This window comes from Bison bison, unplaced genomic scaffold, assembly GCF_000754665.1.
Source record: "Bison bison bison isolate TAMUID 2011002044 unplaced genomic scaffold, Bison_UMD1.0 scf7180017864155, whole genome shotgun sequence".
Classification (NCBI taxonomy): domain Eukaryota; kingdom Metazoa; phylum Chordata; class Mammalia; order Artiodactyla; family Bovidae; genus Bison; species Bison bison.
The window spans coordinates 1,837,359-1,859,178 of record NW_011494727.1 but is presented as its reverse complement, the minus strand read 5'-3'; the positions used below and the strand labels follow the sequence as shown (position 1 = coordinate 1,859,178).

At 46.1% G+C, this 21,820-nt stretch overlaps 2 protein-coding genes across 4 annotated transcripts; both read right to left on the bottom strand.

The window, feature by feature from the left end:
- Positions 1 to 2,765: 2,765 nt before the first annotated feature.
- On the bottom strand, positions 2,766 to 9,469 carry NGRN (neugrin, neurite outgrowth associated). Its single transcript, XM_010841046.1, has 3 exons — positions 8,585 to 9,469; positions 8,096 to 8,206; positions 2,766 to 3,818 (listed from the first exon to the last, which is right to left on the bottom strand). Exons 1-3 carry the CDS (start codon positions 8,746 to 8,748, stop codon positions 3,230 to 3,232), a joined length of 864 nt encoding a protein of 287 aa, XP_010839348.1. The 5' UTR covers positions 8,749 to 9,469; the 3' UTR covers positions 2,766 to 3,229.
- A 593-nt stretch (positions 9,470 to 10,062) lies between these two features.
- On the bottom strand, positions 10,063 to 16,006 carry GDPGP1 (GDP-D-glucose phosphorylase 1). Of its 3 annotated transcripts, XR_825367.1 has the most exons (4): positions 15,725 to 16,006; positions 12,958 to 14,239; positions 10,343 to 10,613; positions 10,097 to 10,127 (listed from the first exon to the last, which is right to left on the bottom strand). XR_825367.1 is itself a non-coding variant. In XM_010841045.1 (2 exons), the coding sequence occupies exon 2, from the start codon at positions 14,228 to 14,230 to the stop codon at positions 13,073 to 13,075; it is 1,158 nt and encodes a 385-aa protein (XP_010839347.1). In that variant the 5' UTR covers positions 14,231 to 14,239; positions 15,725 to 16,006; the 3' UTR covers positions 10,633 to 13,072. The 3 variants fall into 3 exon arrangements, 1 of the variants encoding a protein (XP_010839347.1); XR_825366.1 differs by having other exon boundaries at positions 10,063 to 10,613; XM_010841045.1 differs by lacking the exons at positions 10,097 to 10,127; positions 10,343 to 10,613 and having other exon boundaries at positions 10,633 to 14,239.
- Between the last annotated feature and the right edge of the window lie 5,814 nt (positions 16,007 to 21,820).

Here is a 21,820-nt window from a genome sequence, read left to right as displayed (position 1 = left end):
CCCCTTTAGTTAGATCAAATCTCAGCTGCACAGAAAGGAAGAAGCTGCCCTTCACAGATGAGTGACACATACACTCTCCAGGTCACAGCGACTTTAGTCCCTTCTATCATAAGTTTGCTAGCCTCTTGAATCTGGCCCCAAAGTTGCTCTGAGTTGCCCATTCCGCCCAGTCTGTTTCACTCCAGCTTGCGGATCTTATCATCTTCTGTTGCCTCCTCCACAGATGCCCCACCTGTGCCCCCTAATGCAGCTCCCCCTCATCCAGTGTGATGTGAAAGTCCTTTGTGTCCAGAACTAGGACTGACTGGGGATAGGGCATCATGGAGTCCTCTGACCCCTGCCCAAGAATCCCCATTCCCCTGTCCAGCCTCCCAGCTTGGGCTGGGGCAGTGGGGGACCAGGGAGGAGAGGACGACAGTATCCCCAAACACCTCAGTGCCAGTGGATGAAGATCCGAGGCTCTGACCGTATAGAGAAGGGACGGGTCGACCTGTAGGACGTGTAGGCCTTCTTGACAGGCAAAGGTAAAAGGCTGGACTTTCTGCCATTGTGGATTGGCTGATGGATTGGGTTTCCCAGGTAGGGCTAGTGGTAAAGAACCCATCTGCCAATGCAGGAGACCTAAGAGGCTTGGGTTGGATTCCTGGGTCAGGAAGATCCCCTGGAGGAGGGCATGGCAACCCACTCCAGTATTCTTGCCTGGAGAATCCCCCCTGGACAGAGGAGCCTGGTGGGCTACAGTCTACAAGGTCGCAAAGAGTTGGACGCTGAAGCAACTGAGTACATGTGTAAGGTTTCCCAGCCATTTTTTCATTCACTCAACCAATATTGAAATCTATGTTAGGGGAAGTCCCTGGAGGTACAGTAGTTAGGATTCCGTGCTTCCCCTGAAGGGGACATGAGTTCAGTCCCTAGTCATGCAACTAAAATAAAATACCACTTGACGTTCTGCAAAAATAAAAAAATCTACGTCCGGTTGGAACTACAGCAATGAACACAGACAGGTCTCCTGTCCTTATGGGATCTACTTGCTAATGGGGCAAGGAAGGTGATGACAAATAATACATTACTGCTGCTGCTAAGTCGCATCAGTCATGTCCAAATCTGTGCGACCCCATAGATGGCAGCCCACCAGGCTCCTCTGTCCCTGGGATTCTCCAGACAAGAATACTGGAGTGGGTTGCCATTTCCTTCTCCAATGCATGAAAGTGAAAAGTGAAAGTGAAGTTGCTCAGTCGTGTCCAACTCTTCAAGACCCCATGGACTGCAGCCTACCAGGCTCCTCCATCCATGGGATTTTCCAGGCAAGAGTACTGGAGTGGGTTGCCATTGCCTTCTCCAATACATTACTAATACATTTCAAATACTAGGAAAAATTAAAGGGTGTGCTGATAGCTAGACCATGAAGGAAGTTGTTTTAGACTAGGGTGATTAGGGAAGGCCTACGAAATTAACATTTGACCTGAGACCTTAATGGTAAGGACCCAACCAAATAAAAATCTGGCCACAATGAACTAGTAAGTGCAAAAGCCTAAGATTAGCATTTATAATGGAGAACAAAAGATTTGAGCTAGTGAGCATTAAGATGCTAGGGGATGAGGTAAATTTAAAACGTATCTAAGCTAGTAGTAAAAGCTTCTATTTATAGTCCCCTGGGGAAAGAGCATCGTCAAATGGTGTGCAGGGTTAGAAATGCCTGTTGAAGCAGTCAAATAGCATCTTGCTGCTCGAATATTCTCATGGCAAATTATTTTTAAAATCATGAAAATACTTATGTTTGTAAATTACTTGAAAGTGGCAGAGCAGTGACAAGGGCCTTGTGTGTCCACTGCTCTATTACCAGAACCTGGATTCCCTAACTTTGACTGGCATGTGATAGGGTCTTGCCCATTTATACCGCGCGAATGCTCCAGTTAACAGCAATCAGTGATATTATAATTGCTATTAATGACATCTGAAATGGCAACAAGACACATGAACAGACTATCAATGACAGGGTTGGGATATCTACATCTCCATTAGAAAAACATTCTGCATACAGGTAAATTCTGACTAGCCTATTTTTGCTGGTAAATTGTTAAAGTGAGACACTGTTGAGAACTATCACTGGACTCTTAGGTTGCCTGAATATCTGTCTTTTGATAATCACTTTCTGGTGATTATCTGATTCATCAGATATTTCTCAAAGAATCAGCGAATTAACAGGAATCGTGCCAGGCAGTGCTGGATTCCAGGAATTTAAGAAGACTTAAGAGTGAGACCTGGGTTCAAGTCCCAGTGCTGCGCTGTCACGCACAGCAACAAGGCTGTGGGTGGATCCAAACACCCTGGATACCAAATTTGTAAAAGTCATCTACTATCTATTCTTTTCTAGATCACAAGAGCCTTGTAAAAATCTGATAAAAACTGTAAAATAAGATTCTATTTAAGCTTTTGGAAGTGGCTGGAGATTATTACAGGCTGTAAAGCCTGTGCCTGCCCTGTATTTTTTGTTTAGACAGACCCCCACATCCCGATCTTCAGGGCCCGGGCAACTGTAAGAGCAACTTTAGACTTACAGTGTTTAGGGTGTTTAGGGGAGGCTTAATGTCCAGTTTATAAGTGTCAAAGTTTGTAACTAAGCAGGGCTGGTCAGCACAGAGCCCTCTGCTGGCGATACCTCTGGCTACATTTCTCTCCCAACATTTAGAGGCTCTGTTTTTCTTCCCTTCCCTTCCCAGGTAAGCAAACCCTCCCATTCCCACAGAGCACCAACTGAAACAGACTGCTTCATTTTGCTTTATTTTGCACATAATGAGGACAACCAATTGACTAAGCAGTTCCAGAACCTTTAAGTGTTCATTAAACAAGAAGTAAATGAGGTGAGAAAACAAACTTAATCTCCTCCCAAATATACTGCAAGTATCACAGAAACTTGTAACAACACATGCAATACAGGTTTTTCAGCACACACACAGCCCAAGGGAGAAGGGTGAATCCTGACGATGCATGTGGGTCAGAGCAGGGGCTGTGCTCCAGGAAGCTGGACTCTACCTGGTGGGTCACTGCCCTGCTCCCAGACACATCTGCCCTGTGAAGTCCTCTGCCCTTTGTCAGATTCAAACCTTTCATCCCACATTCCAGGCTCATGGTTCCCCCCCACTTCCAAGGTGGAAATCCACACACAGAAATCCAGGCTTCAGAACCAAATATACTCGCCCAGCTGTGTGTCACATGGCACATCTCTGGCTCAGATTCTGTACAGGAAGTTCCCATTGCTGTCAAAGAACTCTCGTCCCCTCTGCACGACTCTCTTGCTGAAGATCTGGTCACCTGCCTCCCCTGCCTTCAGCTCTTCCAGCCTCTTGTCACTGGGTAATCCATCACTGTCAATTCCTCTGGCGCCCCTACAAGTGCTGGTAGGGTGACCTGCAGCAACAGGCACAAAGTCCTTCCCCTCCTCCAGGCCCTGGACTCCTTTATTCCTTTCCGTCTGTCTCGTTGTTATATTTGTACTCTGAGTATTCAATTCAATAGCTTTCAAAGCTGTGCTGTGACCATGGCCTCTGGATGAGGCTTCATCCCCAGGAATCAGCAAAGAACCTGATACAGACTGGCCTGCAGAAAGCGGTTTGGAGGAATCTCCAGGGCCTGGGAGCTCCGGGAGTGAACGGGCAAGTCCGATTTTCTTAAGCACTTTTTGATCCTGTTTCAGTTTCTGTTCCAATGTGGGTATGAACTTGCTTTTTAAAACCCTTCGGATCACATCGGTGCTGACATCAAAGCCTTCAGCCAATCTGGGAACTGACCAAGACTCTGAAAATTCCCTGTGTAAATACCTGTGAAAAAAAGAAGCAGATTTTCCATCTGTGAAGATATCTCCTATTAGAACAGTTAACAGATTATGTAACACTAGTGATAAATACATGAAAAGGAGGCTTGGAAAAACTGCAAACACAGTCTCTGTCTTGCACCACTAAATGTCTACAGCCAATTCTTCTGTGCTTACAGCAACACCCAACTACTTCCAGTCATTTAATGTCAACTGGATTCCTCTCACTGCATGACAGGCCCCAGTAAGATCCAGGGGATGCAAGACAGTCTTTCCCTTCAAAGAACATACAATCCAGACATGCCTGACAGTGCAGTGATGAAGACTCCGTGCTTCCAATGCAGGGAGCTTGAAGACGCAATGCAGGCAGGTGTGAACCCTGGTTAGGGAAGTAAGATCCTGCATGCCCCAATAATGCAGCTAAAAAACAAAACAAAAAAAGACCACTGTGTTGATTGAATAATAAATTGATTATTCAATTGGCTACTAATAAATTAATTGATTGTATAATAAATACCCAGCCCAGGGCCTACCGCTAAATAGACATCAATCTGGGGGTGGAGACAAATGTATTAACACCCAGCAAAACCAGCAACACTATGAAAAGGATCTCAGCAGAGGATGCTGAGAGAACAAGGGAGGGTGAGGCAGGGACAGGCTAGCACCACACCTGTTGGGCAGGCAGCCTAAGAATTCTTCAGGAAGTCCACCCTAGAGCTGGTCTGAAAACATGAGCAGTTGTAACAAGCTGGGAGAGAGGAGGAGAACAGGGGGGTCAAAGGAACTGATGGTAGAACAGGCAGCAGGTGAAATACAAAGAAGCATACCACCTTTGTTGGGAAGAGTTCTATCTGTGTGACAGTGGGAGAAGGACAAAGACCATGTCTTGCTTAGGGATTCTGGAGTTTATCTCAGAGCAACAGTGAACAAAGGAAGAATTTTAAGCAGCAGAATGCCATGAGCAAATTTTCATTTTGAAGCTCAATCCAGTGATAATGAAACAGGGTGCAGTCATCAATTAGTATCCTTGAACTATAATCTGTATATTAATGAACAATAACCTGTAACTTGCTTTCACTGACCAAGCATGCTCTAACTGTTCCTGCAAAGTGCATACCCTCCCAGCTTCACAGCCTAGACAGTATCTCACACGATTCCTTTAACTGACCCCTGTAGACAACACTTCTGAACAGGGGTCAGAGTAGTGACAGTTGCTTAAGTTGCTGTTCAGGACATGGGGCTAGTTTTGCCCAGCTCAAGCCAGTGGAGACCCCTGACCATTCAACTGGGCCTGTATGAGTGTCCAATGAATGCCCTTTCATTGTCAAGGGGCAAAATCTCCATCCTGAGATTATGCTAATGCTGCCCATCATTTTCTGAATGTGCATCCCATGAAGAACCACATAACTCAGATACCCCTGTGCAGAGCTCCAATTACTTCACCTTTTTCTAACCATCAGTAACTTTTCCTGAAGCTTCAAACCACTCTGCTTCTCTTTTTTTAATATCTATTTATTTGACTACCCTGGGTCTTAGTTGTGGCACGCAGAGTCTAGTTCCCCAACCAGGAACTGGACCCGGGTCCTCTGCTTTGGGAGCGTGGAGTCTTAGCCACCAGACACCAGGAAGTCCCCCTTGTTGCTTCTTTACCCCATAAATATTCTAACCCTCTCCTTCAGGGATGCTGATTTGAGATTTGTTCTCATGTCTCCTTGCTTGGCTGCCTGTGAATAAACCCTTTCTCTGCTGCAGACCTCAAGGTTTCAGCACTGGCTTGCTGTGCATCAGGTAAACGAACATGCTTCAGTTACGTGGTTCAGTAACAGTAAATTTTGGCGCAAGACCAGAGGTGGAAAGACCAGGCAAGAGGCTGTCAGGAATTCAGGCAGTCTGAACTCAGGCAGGGGCAATGAGAACAGGAGAGAGAGACTTGAGAAATACTTTAAGAAGGCCAAATAGGTGTACTTGGTAAGGAACTAAATACTGGGTTAAGAAATAGGTTGAGAGTCAGTATTTTTTGAGTAGGTGGTTGGTGGGAACATTCAGGGATATAGCAAAAATAGAAGAATGAAGTTGTCAGGGAACAATGATGAATTCTATTTTGTACATGTTGAATTTGAGGAACTTGTGCGACAGCCAAACAGCGATGTCTAGTGCACAACTGACTACAGAGTTCAGAAGAACATGGCCTGGACATGAGAGAACTGGCAGTCATAAGCCAACAGCAGGAGGGGCTGAAGCCACCTGGCATCAGGCGGGGAAATATGCAAAATGAGATAAAAGACCCAGGGCACAACTGTAAAACTCTACAATACGTAAGGTATCACAGGAAGAAGGGAAGCCCAGAGAGGAAACAGAAAACCAGTCCTACAAATAGAGGTGAGTGGTCCCCTGGGTCAAGACCATGTCTCATTTAGGGATTCTGGAGTTTATCTCAGAACAACAGTGAACCAACGAAGAATTTTAAGCAGCAGAACACCATGAGCACATTATCATTGCTCAAAATTTTGAGGCTCAACCATCAATTAGATTCCTTGAACTATAATCTGTATATTAATGAACAATAATAACCTGTAAGGGTCAAGAGAGAATTTCAAGAATGCAGATAAGGTCAAATGCTGAGAAGGATTAGACAAGCTAAAGTATTGAGAGTCAGTTATGCCTAGCACTGAAGAAGTCACTGGTGTATCTGTGAGCAGTTTCATTGTCATGATGAAACAAACAAACAAAAACCAGAGCAGGGAGCCAGGAGGGAACTAGAGGAGGAGGGAGTGTAGTCAACTTGACAGTTGGGTTTCCTTTTTGTTTTTGTAATCCAAGTGACTGACTCAAGCTTTGCTTGCCAAGGCAAGCACTTTGAAGATGGCTGTTTTCAATAAACACACTGCCAGCCACACAACTAGATAAAAAGCCAGGCTCCAGCCACCCCACTGAGGCACCTTTGTTTTGGAGACCATGGTTGACTTCAATAATTAACCACTTGGGCCACTTCCTTTTTCTCTTCCTGTACTTTAAATTCCCATTGAATTTGCCAATAAAGAGTGAGCCCTCAAAACCCTACCCCCACCCCCCCCAAAAAAAAAAACTCAGGCCCCAGTGTTCAAACCCAGTAAAAGTAGAACTCCAGGCCCTTGCAACTCTCTCTAGCCATGGCCTTGCTGTGCAGCCTCAGGTGGGCTGTGTAATTTTCAGGTCCTGTAAGTAATAAACGTTCACCCACCCCCAGACCAAGTCAAGGTCACTGAAGGACATGTTGCCATCTTAAGAGGCAACAGCTGGCCCAGCCACAGCACTGGTTATTGATAGACTGAGCCCAGCACACAACTCGGACAAGTGGACAGAAAAATGTATCTGAGGAATTAGGCAAGGATTTGACCTAGAGCACCCAGAGGACTGGTCCTAGACAAGTGAAGGACTGCCACTTCCCCCGGTGATACGACTAGAGGACAAAACTGAAAGTGGAAGGTAAGAAGGAGTCCAAGAAGCTTTAATAATTTTTTACCTAATGGCCTGATTTTTCTCTGAAATAAAAAGATTATTTAATGATCCCCAAAGGGGAGGTGACAGGTAAGAAGATGGAAGGGTTAAAAATGCTGGCATTCAAGACGAGAGGAAGCTGACAGAAGAGAGTTGTTGTAGGCTCATAAAATCTTGATCATCTCTATAAAATCCCCCTGATTCTAAGTCTCAACTCCAGAATTATTCTGGTGAGAATGAAAAATGGAACATGACCTTCGGAAGACTATTTAGCAATATTTACCAAAATGCAAATTCATTGAGCTTTGGCTTCAGTAACCCTACTTCTGAGAATGTGTATAATGCTTCTAGCAGATATGCACATTGATGGGTACACAAGGTCATGCACTAGGGCACTATTTGTTACAGTGAGTGGGTGGGAACAATTCAAACGCCCACCATAAAAGACCAGTAATATAAACTACAATTTATTAAGCATCTACAAACGAGAATGAGGCGCTCTCTCTTGGGAAGTTGAAAGATCTTCGGAATATATTAAATGAACAAGTAAAGTGTAGAAAAGTTATTTATAAATTGTTTGAGACTACGAAAGTGAAAATAAAATTCTACATTCACATGGGCTTGCTTCTATGTGCAGAAGGAAACCTAGATAGTGACACAAGAAAACTATTAATATTTTAATAGTATTTCTATCCACAGGAGACTAGGAGGGTTAACACTTCTCAACACATATGCAGTTATACTGCTTTAATTTTGAGCCATATGTAATGCACTATGTATTCAAAACAAAAATCTTAATAGTCTTACCGGATCTGCTCCATGGCTTCCCACGTCAGGGTCCTGGGTGGGGCACCTGACGCCTCCATTTGCCTTCGAATTTTCTGGAACCGGATGGCTTTTTTCTGTCGTTTCAGGGCGCTGGGGGAGAGAACCAATGGCAGAAACCATGCATAGACGCTAGATGGGTGGTTTAAGAGCCTTGGGGTCAGTCACAGAGCGTCCAGCGCACTTCACTTTGCAAACACTACGTGGCCATGTCGGCCAGCCAGAACACCGCCCCAGAAGTCTAACACCAAGAACAGCAGCCCATAAGCTGTTGCTGAATTCTTTAGTCAGGTGATGAAATACGTCCTTGGTGAAAGGACCTGTGGTCCCAAAGGACCTAACACCTGCCCCTGCGCCCCTAAAAACGGGTGAGAAGGGCTGCTGCAGGACGCCCAGCGCCAAGCGGGCGCGGACAAGGGCGCCCAGACAGAGGCCCTGCTTCAGGCTGAGGGCCCGGGAAGGAGCCGGTACCTCTCCACCTCCTGCAGTTCTCGCTCCTCCGGTTCCCAGTCGAAATCGGGGTCCGGCTCTCGGCTGGTAGAGCCCGGGATGGTCACCCCCCGGGTAGCAAACCCACAGCGAGCAACCGCTGCGCAGACACGCCCGCCCAGCAAAACGTTCAGGGAAAACGCCATATTTACAAAAACCCCCTTCTAGACCCACGGACGGGCAGCACCGGAAGCCAGGGACTGAACCGGAAGTACGCAGGGGGGAAAGCTCGGGGAGGTCGCGGTTCTTTCCGGCTTCAGGCTGAGGGCGTGGCTTTTGGGTTTAAACCGCTCGGTGGCCCAGCCCTCCCGATAATAACTACGGGGCGCGGGGAGGGCGAGTGTTTTCCCTGCAACTCCAGGAACCGGAATGAGGTAGAGGACGCTCCTGCCAAACGCGATAAATTTTAAACACGAGCTCATTGGCCAAGAGACGCCCCTTTACCCTAAGGGCTGCCCAGGCCGGCTTGTCTCCGCCACGGTCACAGGAAGGGCGTCCCCTCAGCGGTTCTCTGATGGCGACAGCCCCGAGCTATGGGAACTGGACTCCTCTGGGAAACGGATTTCTTGTCGCCTGGATGACCTCTAGCCCAGGGCTGCACCCAGAGTACAGATTTAGCGGTAAATCCAGGCTAAGGTTTGAAGGACGGAGAAGACAAGTTGTTAAGTCAGCCTAACGAATTGATCCTTTTGAACTGTGGTGTTGGAGAAGACTCTTGCGAGTTCCTTGGACTGCAAGAAGATCAAACCAGTTAACCCTAAAGGAAATCAGCCCTGAATATTCATTGGAAGGACTGATCTTGAAGCTGAAACTCCAATACTTGGGCCACCTGATTCAAAGGACTGACTCACTGGAAAAGTCCCTGATGCTGGGAAAGATTGAAGGCGGGAGAAGAAGGGGACGACAGAAGATGAGATGGTTGGATGGCATCACTGACTCGATGGACATGAGTCTGAGTAAGTTCCAGAAGTTGGTGATAGACAGGGAAGCCTGGCATGCTGCAGTCCACTGAGTCACAAAGAGTCGGACTTGACTGAGTGACTGAACTGAACTGAACGAGATCCAGGGGCTGGGAGCAAATTGCGAGAACCATCGTCAGAGTGAAAACTGCAACCCTAAATATCCTCTGATGCCCAGTCATTTGAGGGATGAGCTGGTGCTTCACTCTCATACTTGCAGTTGGTCAGACTGATGGCCAGGGTTCTGGAATGGAGGAAGAGCAGAAATCAGGGAGAGAGAGAAAAGGACCCTGCGGTACCAGACACCCAGATGAAGAGACAGCCCACAGATTCATTTTCTCTAGAAGCCACTTAAAGGAAAGACCGTGCATGCTAAGTGGTTTCAGTCGTGTCCAACTTTTTTGCAACATTATGGACTGTAGCCCTCCAGGCTCCTCTTTCGCTGGGATTCTCCAGGCAAGAATACTGGCATGGGTTGCCATGTCCTCCTCCAATGGATGTTCCCGACTCAGGATCAAACCCATGTTTCCTGCATTGGCAGGCTGGTTCATTACCAGTAGCACCACCTGGGAAAGACCAGAATGATATAAATGTGCTGAAATTCTAAATTAAGCCAGCCCAAATGGTTCCGGATTTTATTGTACCAAAAGGCTAACGATCTCTTGTATTTCCTGTCCTCTTTCCCAGGCTAAAGGGAAAACTTTGGATTCCCCGCCCAACTGCAGAAGGGCAGAGGGTTACTCTCGAGCTGGGCAAGTGAGGGGGTCCAGGGGACAGTTACCTGTGTTTCTGCCTTCTCTTTCTCCTCCCAACTTCTAAGACATCTGGCTCAGCTGGGGTTACAATTTTCTTTGGTATTTTCTTGCGTACAGTGTATAAAGGAACTCCATTCCTAAATGTATTGTAGTCAGTCTTAGAGAGTGCCTGCAGAAAAGCATTAGAAGGGATGGCAGCTTCCCCTTTTACACACTCCTCCTCAGATTCCTCTTCTTCACTGTAGCCTTCCTCTGATTCACTGGTCTTCCAAGTATTCAGCTCCATCCTCTTAGATTCTGAGGGGAGAAGGATGGGGTAAGGACCTTCGTGGTGTTCTAAGGGGATGTTCCTTAAGGACAGAACAGTCCACTACAGAATGGGATGTTTTCCACTAGGTTTGGGATCTGTGGCGGGGGGGCCTGTGCAATGTTAGATTTGCTGACAAGCCCCACTCATCCAGCATCACTCCATACAGCACTCTGGGGTGCAGGAGCTGAGCTGAGCTGGCCGTGACCTGAGCTTTCTTTGTGATGGGCGATTGCTGGGAGCACTAGGGGTACCTTCACTTTGAAAAATAGAGCTGAAGACCTATGAGCCCTATCGGTGCTAGACTCAGCTGGTGGCTCATGATGGCCCTTTGGCAGGCTCCTGCTCTTTCCCAGGTTTTGTTGGGCCTCTGGGACCTCCTCCTTGCTCCTGGAGCTGGCAGTGGAAGTGCAATCAAGTGCACTGCACTCTAAAGTGGATTCTTGCCACAGCTGACCCAGTGCATGACAGGGCTTATCCTTCTTTTTTCACACCAGTTCACACAAGTCCCACTCCCATCCTTTCCTGAACCCGCAGGCCAAGCCCCTGGAATTAGGCCACCTCAGTGTTCAGGACGAATATCTGCTTGCCTTCCTTCAGTGTTTCTAGTAACCACATCTTGGATGGTCTCGGCACTTGGGAGGGACAGCTGTGATTAGCACACATGCCCTTCATGTGCTCATCAGACTGCTCCTTCACCATCACCATCTCTTCCTGAGGTGCGCCCACTCTGACTTCTACCAAACTCAGCCCAAATTTGTCACTTTAAGATTTTACCATGTGCCTACATCTAAAGGTCACTTACAATTTTTCTGTCCTTTAAAAAGACATGGACATTTCCTGATTCCTAGATTTCTGGATCCTCCTTCAGGATATGATACTCTATTACCTCCTCCTTAAAATGTTTTGGAGTCCCTTGCCTTGCAGGACGCACACTTTTCTCACTATTTAGACAAACATTTTGTTCTAGTACCTAACCTATCATCATTGCTTGCCTGAATTGCCAGCATTCAGCAGGACCTTAATTGGATTCCCTGTCTTCCCTCCTTGATCCATCCATCCATCCATCACAGCTAAAATGCAAATTTGTTACCCCTCAATTTAAAACTCTCCAAGGTTTCCCATTAGCTCAAGTCCAACACCCCTTAGGACAAGAGACCCTCCATCAAAAAACAAGAAACAAACATACAAACAAAAAGCAAGCAAAGAGGTGGAGAGGCCCTGAGCTGGATCACCCCTTCTTACATTCCTACTGTGCTCAAAGCCCAGGGCCCTGGGTACAAAGCAGCTCCTAAGTGTTCCATATTTAAGCTTAGAAAAGGCTTCCATAAATCCCTTTCTTGACAATTGACAAAGTATACATGGCTAAGAAGTACCATCATAAAGAAAACCTATCTTTTAATTTTTATGTGAAGATTTGGGGCCAGAAGAAGGCTTTCCTCTGAATATCAGCCCTAAGGGAAAGCTGGGGAAATCCTGGTATTTGGACTCACCACCTTAGGCACTCAAAGTCCACTTTGCTATAATGGTCACTGCATTCCCTTCAGAGAGTAAGAAAGCAAAATAAGTGGTGTTTCTAGAGCCTGTATTTGCAAAGGCTTGTAGAGAGAGGCACTGAGCTAAAATTACTGCAATTGCCAAAAACAGGCATGTTGAGGGTGACCAAAATGTTGAGGAATTTCGAGGTTAAACTTTCTTATGAAATGGGTTGTGATGCATATTCTGCCTCATCTCAAGACTTTATTAACATGATGGTCACAGGTGCACAGCCCCAGCTCAGCTTCATGGTGTCTTGACTGCCTGTGTTGCCGTCCTGACTCCACTACTTTTGAGCTACCTGACCTTGGGTTACTGAACTTCTGTCAGCCTCCATCTCATCTGCTAAATGTGGCTATTCAAAGGACCTGCAACGCTCAAGTTGTGAGGACACCTTGTTCTCACATGAAATAATGTATGTGAGAACACTTAGCTCAGCATTGGGGCTGGAGGAAAATTCGAGGTGCCCAGGTAGGCAAAATATGTCCTACAAATACAGTATATGGATGGAGGGGATGAATACAGGAGCAGAATGAAGAAACAACTCAGTGGTGGGCAGAGGCAGAACCAGCAGAGTCAAGAACAGAACAAGTGATAAACTATCACTTTGCTAACACTTAAAGAAAAGTCAGCATAGAGTCAGGAGCCTGTAACTCCTGCACATACTCCTTTCTTAGTAACAGGTTTGACATCCCTGGGGCTTGTCCAAGAAGCAAGGTGAAAAGCAGCAGATACATCCAAGAGGGCTCATTCATGCCATTTATTCCAACAATCACCCTCTTTAAACAGACAACTTACCAGTTCTTTATCCCTCCCCTTATACTGAAACCAGTTAGAAGGCATTCATGAATGTGCCCCCAACACCACGATGGACAGTTCTCCGGATCAGTTAGAATAAATACTGCTGGGAGGATTACTCTTCCTCCCGGGCTATCAAGGCCACCAGTGCCGCCCGCACGTCTTCTGCCTGGGCTGGGGGCAGCAGACATTCTCTGATGAGGGCCAGAGCTGCCGCTTCAGTCAGGCTGCTGAAGTCTTGGGCCGTTTTGACCGGGAGGTGCCCAGCCAGCTCACAGAGGGCAACGTTGAATGCCTCACCTTCCTTTATCCCAAAGCTGGGCTTCCGGGGCCACAGAATGACCCGGACTCCCGAGAGAGCTGAGGAAGATGTCGCCTTTCCAGGTGGGGCCCCCCGAGTGACAAACAAGTTATGCGCAATCTCACAGTCAGTCAGGTAGTCAGTGGCACGACACACCCTGCTTATCAAGGCTTCCAAGTCAGGTCCTGGCCTACTGGTGTAAAAGAGGAAGCCAGGAGCTGGGAGGGCCTGGAGCACATGCAGACGGCCCCGGGGGTCCAGGGGTTCACTGGGGGCCCCCTCCACGGGTAGCCGGTGGGCCAGGTAGTAGCCATGCAGGTGGAGGTGGTTCACTGAGGCCAGGCCACCCAGGCTGTTGAAGCCCACACGGAAGCCTGGGTGTGAGCTCAGCAGTACAGCCTCGACCCCGGCCCGCAGCGCCCCAGGCAGCAGGCGCTGGGGGAGCCCTCGGGCGGGTTCGGGCACCAGCAGCACGTGGCCCCACTCCAAGGGGCTGACGTTGATCACCACCAGGATGTCCTCTTGCTGGACAGTGCCGGGGCAATCCTGCTTCCGGTGCAGACGAAAAAGGACCTCTCCTGGCCGGATCTGGTTGAAGTTAAACTGTTCGGGGTCAAACTCCTGCCTCACGCTCTTGATGTTCTGGGGGCACCTTCTCTGCACACCTCGCTCCACGTTCAGCTGAGCCACAAAACCCACGGTCCCAGGGAGGGTTTGGGTCGGCAGCTCCCCCAGTGGGTAGCGGAACAGCCCCAGCTCCATCCGCTGCCTCCAGGCTGAGCAGAGGGCAGAGTCAAAGTGAGACAGTGGCGGCGTGTTCAGGAGGCTGAGCGCGCCCCTTGGCCACTGAACCCCTTCCATCATGAGTTCCTCCTGCTCATAGACAAAGTCAGGAATGCCCTGCCCTTCCCAGTCCTCCTTGTTTGGAGGCAGCAAATAGGAAGTTTCATTTGAAGCATGTGGAATAGCCATGCGGCTGACCTGAAACAATCATAAGGTGAAAAATACATGATGCCATCCCATTTCTAAAGATTTTTTAATAATAAATTCACTACTTTTTACTTATGTATTTTTATTTTTTTAAATCTTTTTTGGGGGTTTCCCTGGTGGCTCAGATGGTGAAGAATCTGCCTGCAATGCAGGAAACCTGGGTTCCATCCCTGGGACAGGAAGATATCTTGGAGAAGGAAATGGCAACCCACTCCAGTATGCTTGCCTGAGAATTCCATGGACAGGAGAGCCTGGTGGGCTACAGTCCATGGGGTTGCAAAGAGTCGGACACACTGAGCGACTAACACACACACAAAGTACTTTTATTTATTTATTTGGCCGTGTGGGGTCCTAGCTGCAGCACAAGCGGTTTTCCATCTTAGTTGTGGCGTGCGGGATCTTTAGTTGCAGCATGTGAGATTTTTATTTGTGCTATTTATTAATGTATTTGGCTGTGCCACTCAGCTTGCAGGATCAGTTAGTTCCTCGAGCAGGGACTGAACCTGGGCCATGGCGGTGAAAGCCCAGAATCCTAACCACTAGCCCACCAGGGAACTCCCCTATTTTAATTTTTAAATAAACTTTACTCTTTGTTCTAATTACAAAAATAATATATGCTTTTGGTAAAATATTTTGAAAACACAGAAATCACTCATAATTCTATCACCTGCAGGTTAGCATACATTTTTGCTGAATTAAAGATATAAATTACATTCTTTCTCTTTCTAAAAATTACACATAATGAATAAATTTTCCTAATGGAGAAAAGAAATACAGATAAATTACAACACTTATTCCAATGCCCAGGGAAAAATCACAATTTATATATGTAGCCTCATATTCATATGTAGATAGATCTTGATTTTTTTTTTTTGGCCATGCCATGAGGCATGCAGGATCTTAGTTCCCCAACCAGGGATCAAACTCATGCCCCCTGCATTGGGAGCACAGTCTTAACCACTGGATTACCCGGGAAGTCCTGGAACTTGTTTTTTTTTTTAACTGATCTTTAACTCTTGTACATTTAGGTTTTTCTGGCTTCTTACTACCATATACAGTGTTGTGATGGATATCCTGTGTATCTATCTTTGCAGATGCTTTTATTTTCATTTAAAATAAAATCTTAGTTGACCATGGGTTCAGAAGAGGCTCGTGGCTCAGGCTTTCAATACACAGTCTGGCAAACTGCCCTCCAGAAAACGGCACCAGTGCCCAGTGCCTGAGAGTGGCCATGGCTTCAAAGCTTACTACTCCTTTCATGGGAAGAGCATTTCCACTGTTGTCCAGTAATTCCAAATGGCCATGCATACACCCACCTGGGTGAGGATGGCCAATCATAAGTGCCCAGGGCCAATCCTTTAAGGTGGAAACAGGTGTCAGTCTTCATCTCCACTGGGTCCCTGAAGCTCAGGGGACCAAAGGGGTCAGGGACATGACCTGCTGTTAGCCCACAGGGGACTTCAGAAGGAAGCTTACCTCAGTTGAGTCGCCTCAGCACAAGCTTGGGTACCCTCAGCTCTGCTGGTCCAGAAACTTTACATTAATAAAACAGAAAAACATGCAAAACAATGTTTTGTTAAAAGTCAAGCTGAGTTTAATGGGTATAGAATTTCAGTTTTGTAAGGTAAAAATATTCCAGAGATTGGCAACACAATAATGTGAATATACTTAATACTACTAAACTGTACACTCAGAGATGTTTAAGATGGTAACAGTACTGTACACTTAAGAGATGGTTAAGATGGTAACACGACTGAACTGCACACTTAGAGATGGTTAAGATGGTAAAACTTTTGCATTTTTTACCACAGTAAACATTTTTTTTAAACTTGAGCTTAAATTTTATACTTTAATTTACTAAGCATAAAAATTTATGCATAATTTACTAAGCATAAGTAAAATATAAAGTCTTAAATTATTTTATTCAAAGTGAGTCTAGGACACTTCTCCAAAGATATACAAATGGCCAACAAGCATATGAAAAGATGCTCAACATCACTAAGTAAGGAAATAAAATCAAAATCACAATAAGATACCACTTGACATTCTTTAGGATGGCTACTATCAAAAACAGAAAATAACAGGTGTTGGCAAGGATATGCAGAAATTGGACCCCTTAGACACTACTGGTAGGAATGTAAAGTGATACAGTTGCTATGGAAAACAGTAGAGCAGCTCCTCAAAAAAATAAAAATAAAATCACTATGTGATGCAGCAGTTCCACTTCTGGGGGTATATCCAAAACAACTGAAAGCAGGGTCTCAAAGAGGTATTTATACACCCGTGTTCAGAGCAACAGTAGCCAAGAGGTGGAAGCAACTTAAGTATCCATCAATAGATAAATGGATAAACAAGAGGTGGCCTATACAGGCAATGGAATGTTATTCAGCCTTAAAAAGAAGGCAATGCCAACACAGGCTACAACATGGATGAACCTTGAGGACTTTATGCTAACTGAAATAAGCCAGGCACCAAAGGACAAGTTATTTATGATTTCACTTATACAAGGGACCTAAAGTGCTCAAATTCTGGGATTTCCCTGGTGTCCAGGGGCTGCAACACTGCGCTCCCAATGCAGGATGCCCAGGCTGGATCCCTGGTTGGGGAACTAGATCCCACATGCCACAGCTAAGACACAGTGCAACCAAATAAATTAACTTAAAAAAAAAAGCTCAAATTCATAGAGACAGAAAGCAGAATGGTGGTTTCCAAGGGCTGGGGGGAGGGGGAAAGGAGAAACTGTTGTTTAACGTGCGCAGAGTTTCAGTTTTGCAAGAAAAAAGTTCTGGAGACTGGGCTACCAAATAATGTGAATATACTTAATACTCCTGAACTATACACTCAGAAATGGTTAAGGTTTTAAAGTTTATGCTACACTTTTTTTTAAACCGAATTTTTAAAATGTCAGGATGGGAAATTTCATGTTATGTGTATTTTGCCACAATTCAAAACAATTTAAGTGATTCTCAAAATAGATTTAAGAAATCCAACAATTTGCTGAATTAAACCTAAGTAGGATGTCATCACTGACTCAATGGACATGCATTTAAAAAAACTCGAGGAGATAGTGAAGGACAGGGAAGCCTGGCATGCTGCAGTCCACAGGGTCACAAAGAATTGGACACGACTGAGCGACTCAACAACATTCACTTAAGTGTCTCTCATTCATTCATTCAGAATCAACCCATTTCAATTCCACTGTTGACATTCTAGGGCATCTCTTCTGTGCACCCTGGTCCATGTTCTGCTGAGCCACAAAATCAAAGTATTTAGGATGTAACTGCTGTGTATGAGGCAATGAAGACATGGTAGCAAATAAGGAGAACCAAGTCCATATCCTTAGGGAACTTACATCCTGGGATGAAGTTAGATGATAAGCAAAAGGAAAACATTAACTACCTGTGGTGAAAGCATTTTGTGGGAAACAAGTCATAAAACAGGGGGTGACTAAGCGGTGGGGTCAGGGCATCCCACTTCCATAAGAGGGATGTGACAGCTGAGCTAAGACAGGAAGGATAAGAAGAGGCCTACAATGAAGAGCTGAGTGTACTCCAGGCAAAAGAAACCCAAAGTCCAAGGCCACCAATCTTGCAGGCAGCTGGTTGGCCTGTTCTAGGAACAGAAAGGAAGCAATGTTACTGGGGTATGGCCGGCAAAGGGGAGAGGGCTGTAGCATAAACTTTAAAACCTTAACCATTTCTGAGTGTATAGTTCAGGAGTATTAAGTATATTCACATTATTTGGTAGCCCAGTCTCCAACCAGTGAAGCTGGAGAGGAAAGCGGAGGCCAGATTAGCTGCAGGGCCTTATGCATCATGGACAGGAACTTGGATTCTATTCTAAATGGAGTAAGAAATCACTGGTAGGTTCTAAACAGAAGGATCATTTGGTATTTTACTTTTTGGCCACACCACACAGCATTCTGTGGAACTTCTCTGACCAAGGATTGAACCCAGGAAGTCCAGGACTGTCTGATATTTTATAAACTTTTTTCTGTTATGCGGAAAATGGATCGTAGGGGAGCAGAGGGGAAGCAGAGACCACTGTGGAGGCCACTCTGGTGGCCAAGTGAGCAGTGAGGTGACTGGACAACAAAGATGGCAACAGAGTTAGGAGGAGGTGGGGATATGGGTCATGTTTTAAAGACAGAACCAACAGGGCCTGCTGACAGGCTGACTACAAGACTAAGGGAAAAGGAAGAACTGGGAGTGACTCAGCTTCAGGAACCAGGCCCTGCAGTGGCATTTACAGAGATGGAGAGGGTGGAGATGGGGTGTGGGCAGGAACAGGTGACTAAAGGAAGGGAGAGATCAAAAGATCAGTTTTCATTACTGAATTTGAGATGTCGCCTGCGCATTCAAGAGAAGTGGTGCAGGCAGCTGGACAGTCAAACCTGGAGGTCAAGGTTGAAGTCTGGGCTAGAAATTTAGAATAACATTAAGTAAGACCCAGGGGCTAGGACCAAGGATCCAGAGCCAAGATGGTACCAAAAGACTAAAAATATGAGTAAAGATATATCAGTCAACAGAATCAATAGGAAGTGGGTATGGCTGTACTGATATTCAAGTGAAAGAATAGAAAGAAAGAATTGAAGTCGCTCAGTCGTGTTTGACTCTTTGCGACCCCATGGACTGTAGCCGGCCAGGATCCTGAGTCCTTGGGATTCTCCAGGCTCCAAGAAAACTGGAGTGGGTTTCCATTTCCTTCTCCAGGGGATCTTCCCAACCCAGGGATGGAACCCAGGTCTCCCACACTGCAGGCAGACTCTACCATCTGAGCCACCAGGGAAGATATTCAAGTGAACTAAGAGGCAAAAAAAAAAAAAAAAACCACACTAGAAATAAAGAGGAATATTTGAGAATAACAAATCATAGTGACCAGGTGACAGGACTGAATCTTCATAGGAAAACCAGGAGGAAGGGAACACAGGTCCCAGGTCTCTCCTATGCCAGGCATGGGCTGGGGATTTTCCAAGTTTAATTAGGTGACCCTCACAACAAGCCTGTGTGGTGGGTATCATCCTGGCAGGAAGGTGAGAGATCTGATTTTGGAGGCTAACAAGATATTTGAATTCTGACTCTTCCATTCACTAGGGATGATGTGACCTTGAGCCCCTAGAACAAAACCCATTTCCACAGCATGGGCTCTGGGCTCTCAAGGCTTAGCTGTGCCTCCCCTCACCTCCTCTCAGACCACTCTTCCCCACACCTACTCTGCTCCTCACTCTTCCTAAACCTGTTCCTGCTCAAGGCTTTGGTGCTTTCTGTTCTTTCAGTCTAAAATACCCTTCTCCCAGAGTGTCTTCACACTCCTGTCTCATTTAAGCCTCACAGCAAACAGTACCACCTCAGACATGGGCTTCCCCGGTGGCTTAGGGAAGCAAACAGGAAACTGAGGTTCTATCCCTGGGTCAGGAAGATCCCCCGAAGGAAACAGCAACCCACTCCAGTATTCTTGCCTGGGATATCCCATGGACAGAGGAGCCTGGCAGGCTACAGTTCATGGGGTCACAAAGAGTCGGACCTGACTTAGCAATTAAACCACCACCACCTCAGACACACCTTGGTGGCCACACCATCTAATGTCTCAAGGGAAAGAGGAAGAGGGAAATAATACGACAAGCAGGGAAAGAAATGTCTTGGAAAACAAACACCAGGAGCTATTTTTAAATCAGCCACTCAGTTTTATCACTGTTATCAAGGGTTCATTGAACACAGAAGGACAATATGTTAAGCAAGCTCACCAGGGACTGCTAAATGACTCAGAATGCTGATTTAATAATTTATAATGAGAAACATGGCAAAGAGCACAAAATGTTCTTGGTGGCTGGTTATTATAGGCCTTCCTCCATACAAAAATTTACCAGGAAGCAAAATTATAATCAAAAGATTGTTCAATGAAGAAGGGTTCAAAGTCAAGTGAGGTGGCTGAGCAATCTTCATGACAGCTGGCCACTATGGCAGGGCAGTGTCAAGTCCCACACCTTCACCATGAAAAGATGCAGTCTCACCCTGAAGTCCAAGGATGTGCACTCACTGGTTGGTGTTCTGTCTTCTTAGCCTAGCATAGGAGACACTGTGACAGCTTCTTGTTCATTGAAAGTGCGACTTGCGATCCCATGGACTATCCAGTCAATGGAATTCTCCAGGCCAGAATATTGGAGTGGGTAGCCGTTCCCTTCTCCAGGGGATCTTCCCAGCCCAGGGCTCAAATCCACGTCTCCTGCATTGCAGGCGGATTCTTTACCAGCTGAGTCACCAGGGAAGCCCAAGAATACTGGATTGAGTAGCCTGTCCCTTCTCCGGGGGATCATCCGACAGAAATCAAACCGGGGTCTCCTGCATTGCAGGCAGATTCTTGTTTGTTGCCTTTTATTAAATGAAGACCAACTCTTTCTTGGACAGGAGTCTACTGTCAAGAGACTACACTCCAGTCGCTTTGACTGGCTTTGGTGTTCCCACTGCTCTGTAGCCTCTACCTTCTGGAAGGTAATATTTCCACAGTGGTGGGACTCACAGGTTGATACAATGAGTCTTACTAAGTCATTCTCCAATGATCACCTTATCATTATTGAGTGCTGGGAAAATTAAAGTTACTCAGCAAAAGCATTCACTCAACAACTGCCACACCTTGTGTCTGAAAATCATGATTCCCACCACTCCTCATGGAGCTTGCAGTCTAGCGGGAGAAAAAGACATTAATCCAATCATCACACGTGTAAATATAGATGGCAAACATGACAGACGCTGTCAAGGAAAGCACTGGATCCTCTGTGAGTGTAATATAGATCCTTAATCTAGTCTAGGAAATCAGGGAAGGATTCCCTGAGGATAAGATGGAAGAAGAATGGAGAACCCATAATGGCTGAAACCCAGAAAGCCTGAGGAGACTGGCAGAGAGAGAAAGAGAGGTTGAACTCGAATTATAGGGGGTTGGTTTCGGTATTTAACTCCTTAATGGTTTTAAACTGACATGCTCATATTTAGACTTTACAAAGATCAGCTAGTGGAATGAATTAAAAGAATCAAGAACTATATTTTGTCTGTTATACCGTATTAAAGTAGAAAACAACAATAAAAAATAATGAATCTCACTATCTCCTCCACTCGGTAGCTTGTAACCCCTATCTTTCGGAATACTCATTCATGCATGCATCCAATACAAACTGAGAGCGAACCGTGCATATGCCAAGCATTGTCTTAGGGGTTGAGAGGAGACAAGAGCAAATAGTTCGTTTCAATTCCTACTCCCCCAGTATGCAGTCTGGGAGCAGGTCACAGGGCAGCATGCAGGCTGGGGAGAGGAGTACAGCAGTGGGGATCCTTGAAAAGAGCCTTAGAATGGAGCCACCGCTTTTTAAAAGCTCGAGTCTAGACAAGTCTCTAGACTTGGTGGGTTCCATACCTAGGCTGGAAGATCCCCTGGAGGAGGGTATGGTAACCCACTCCAGTATTCTTGCCTAGAGAATCCCCATGGACAGAGGAGCCTGGCAGGCTACAGTCCATGGGGCCGCAAAGAGTCGGACACGACTAAGCACGGAGGAGGGTATGGTAACACACACACACACACCCC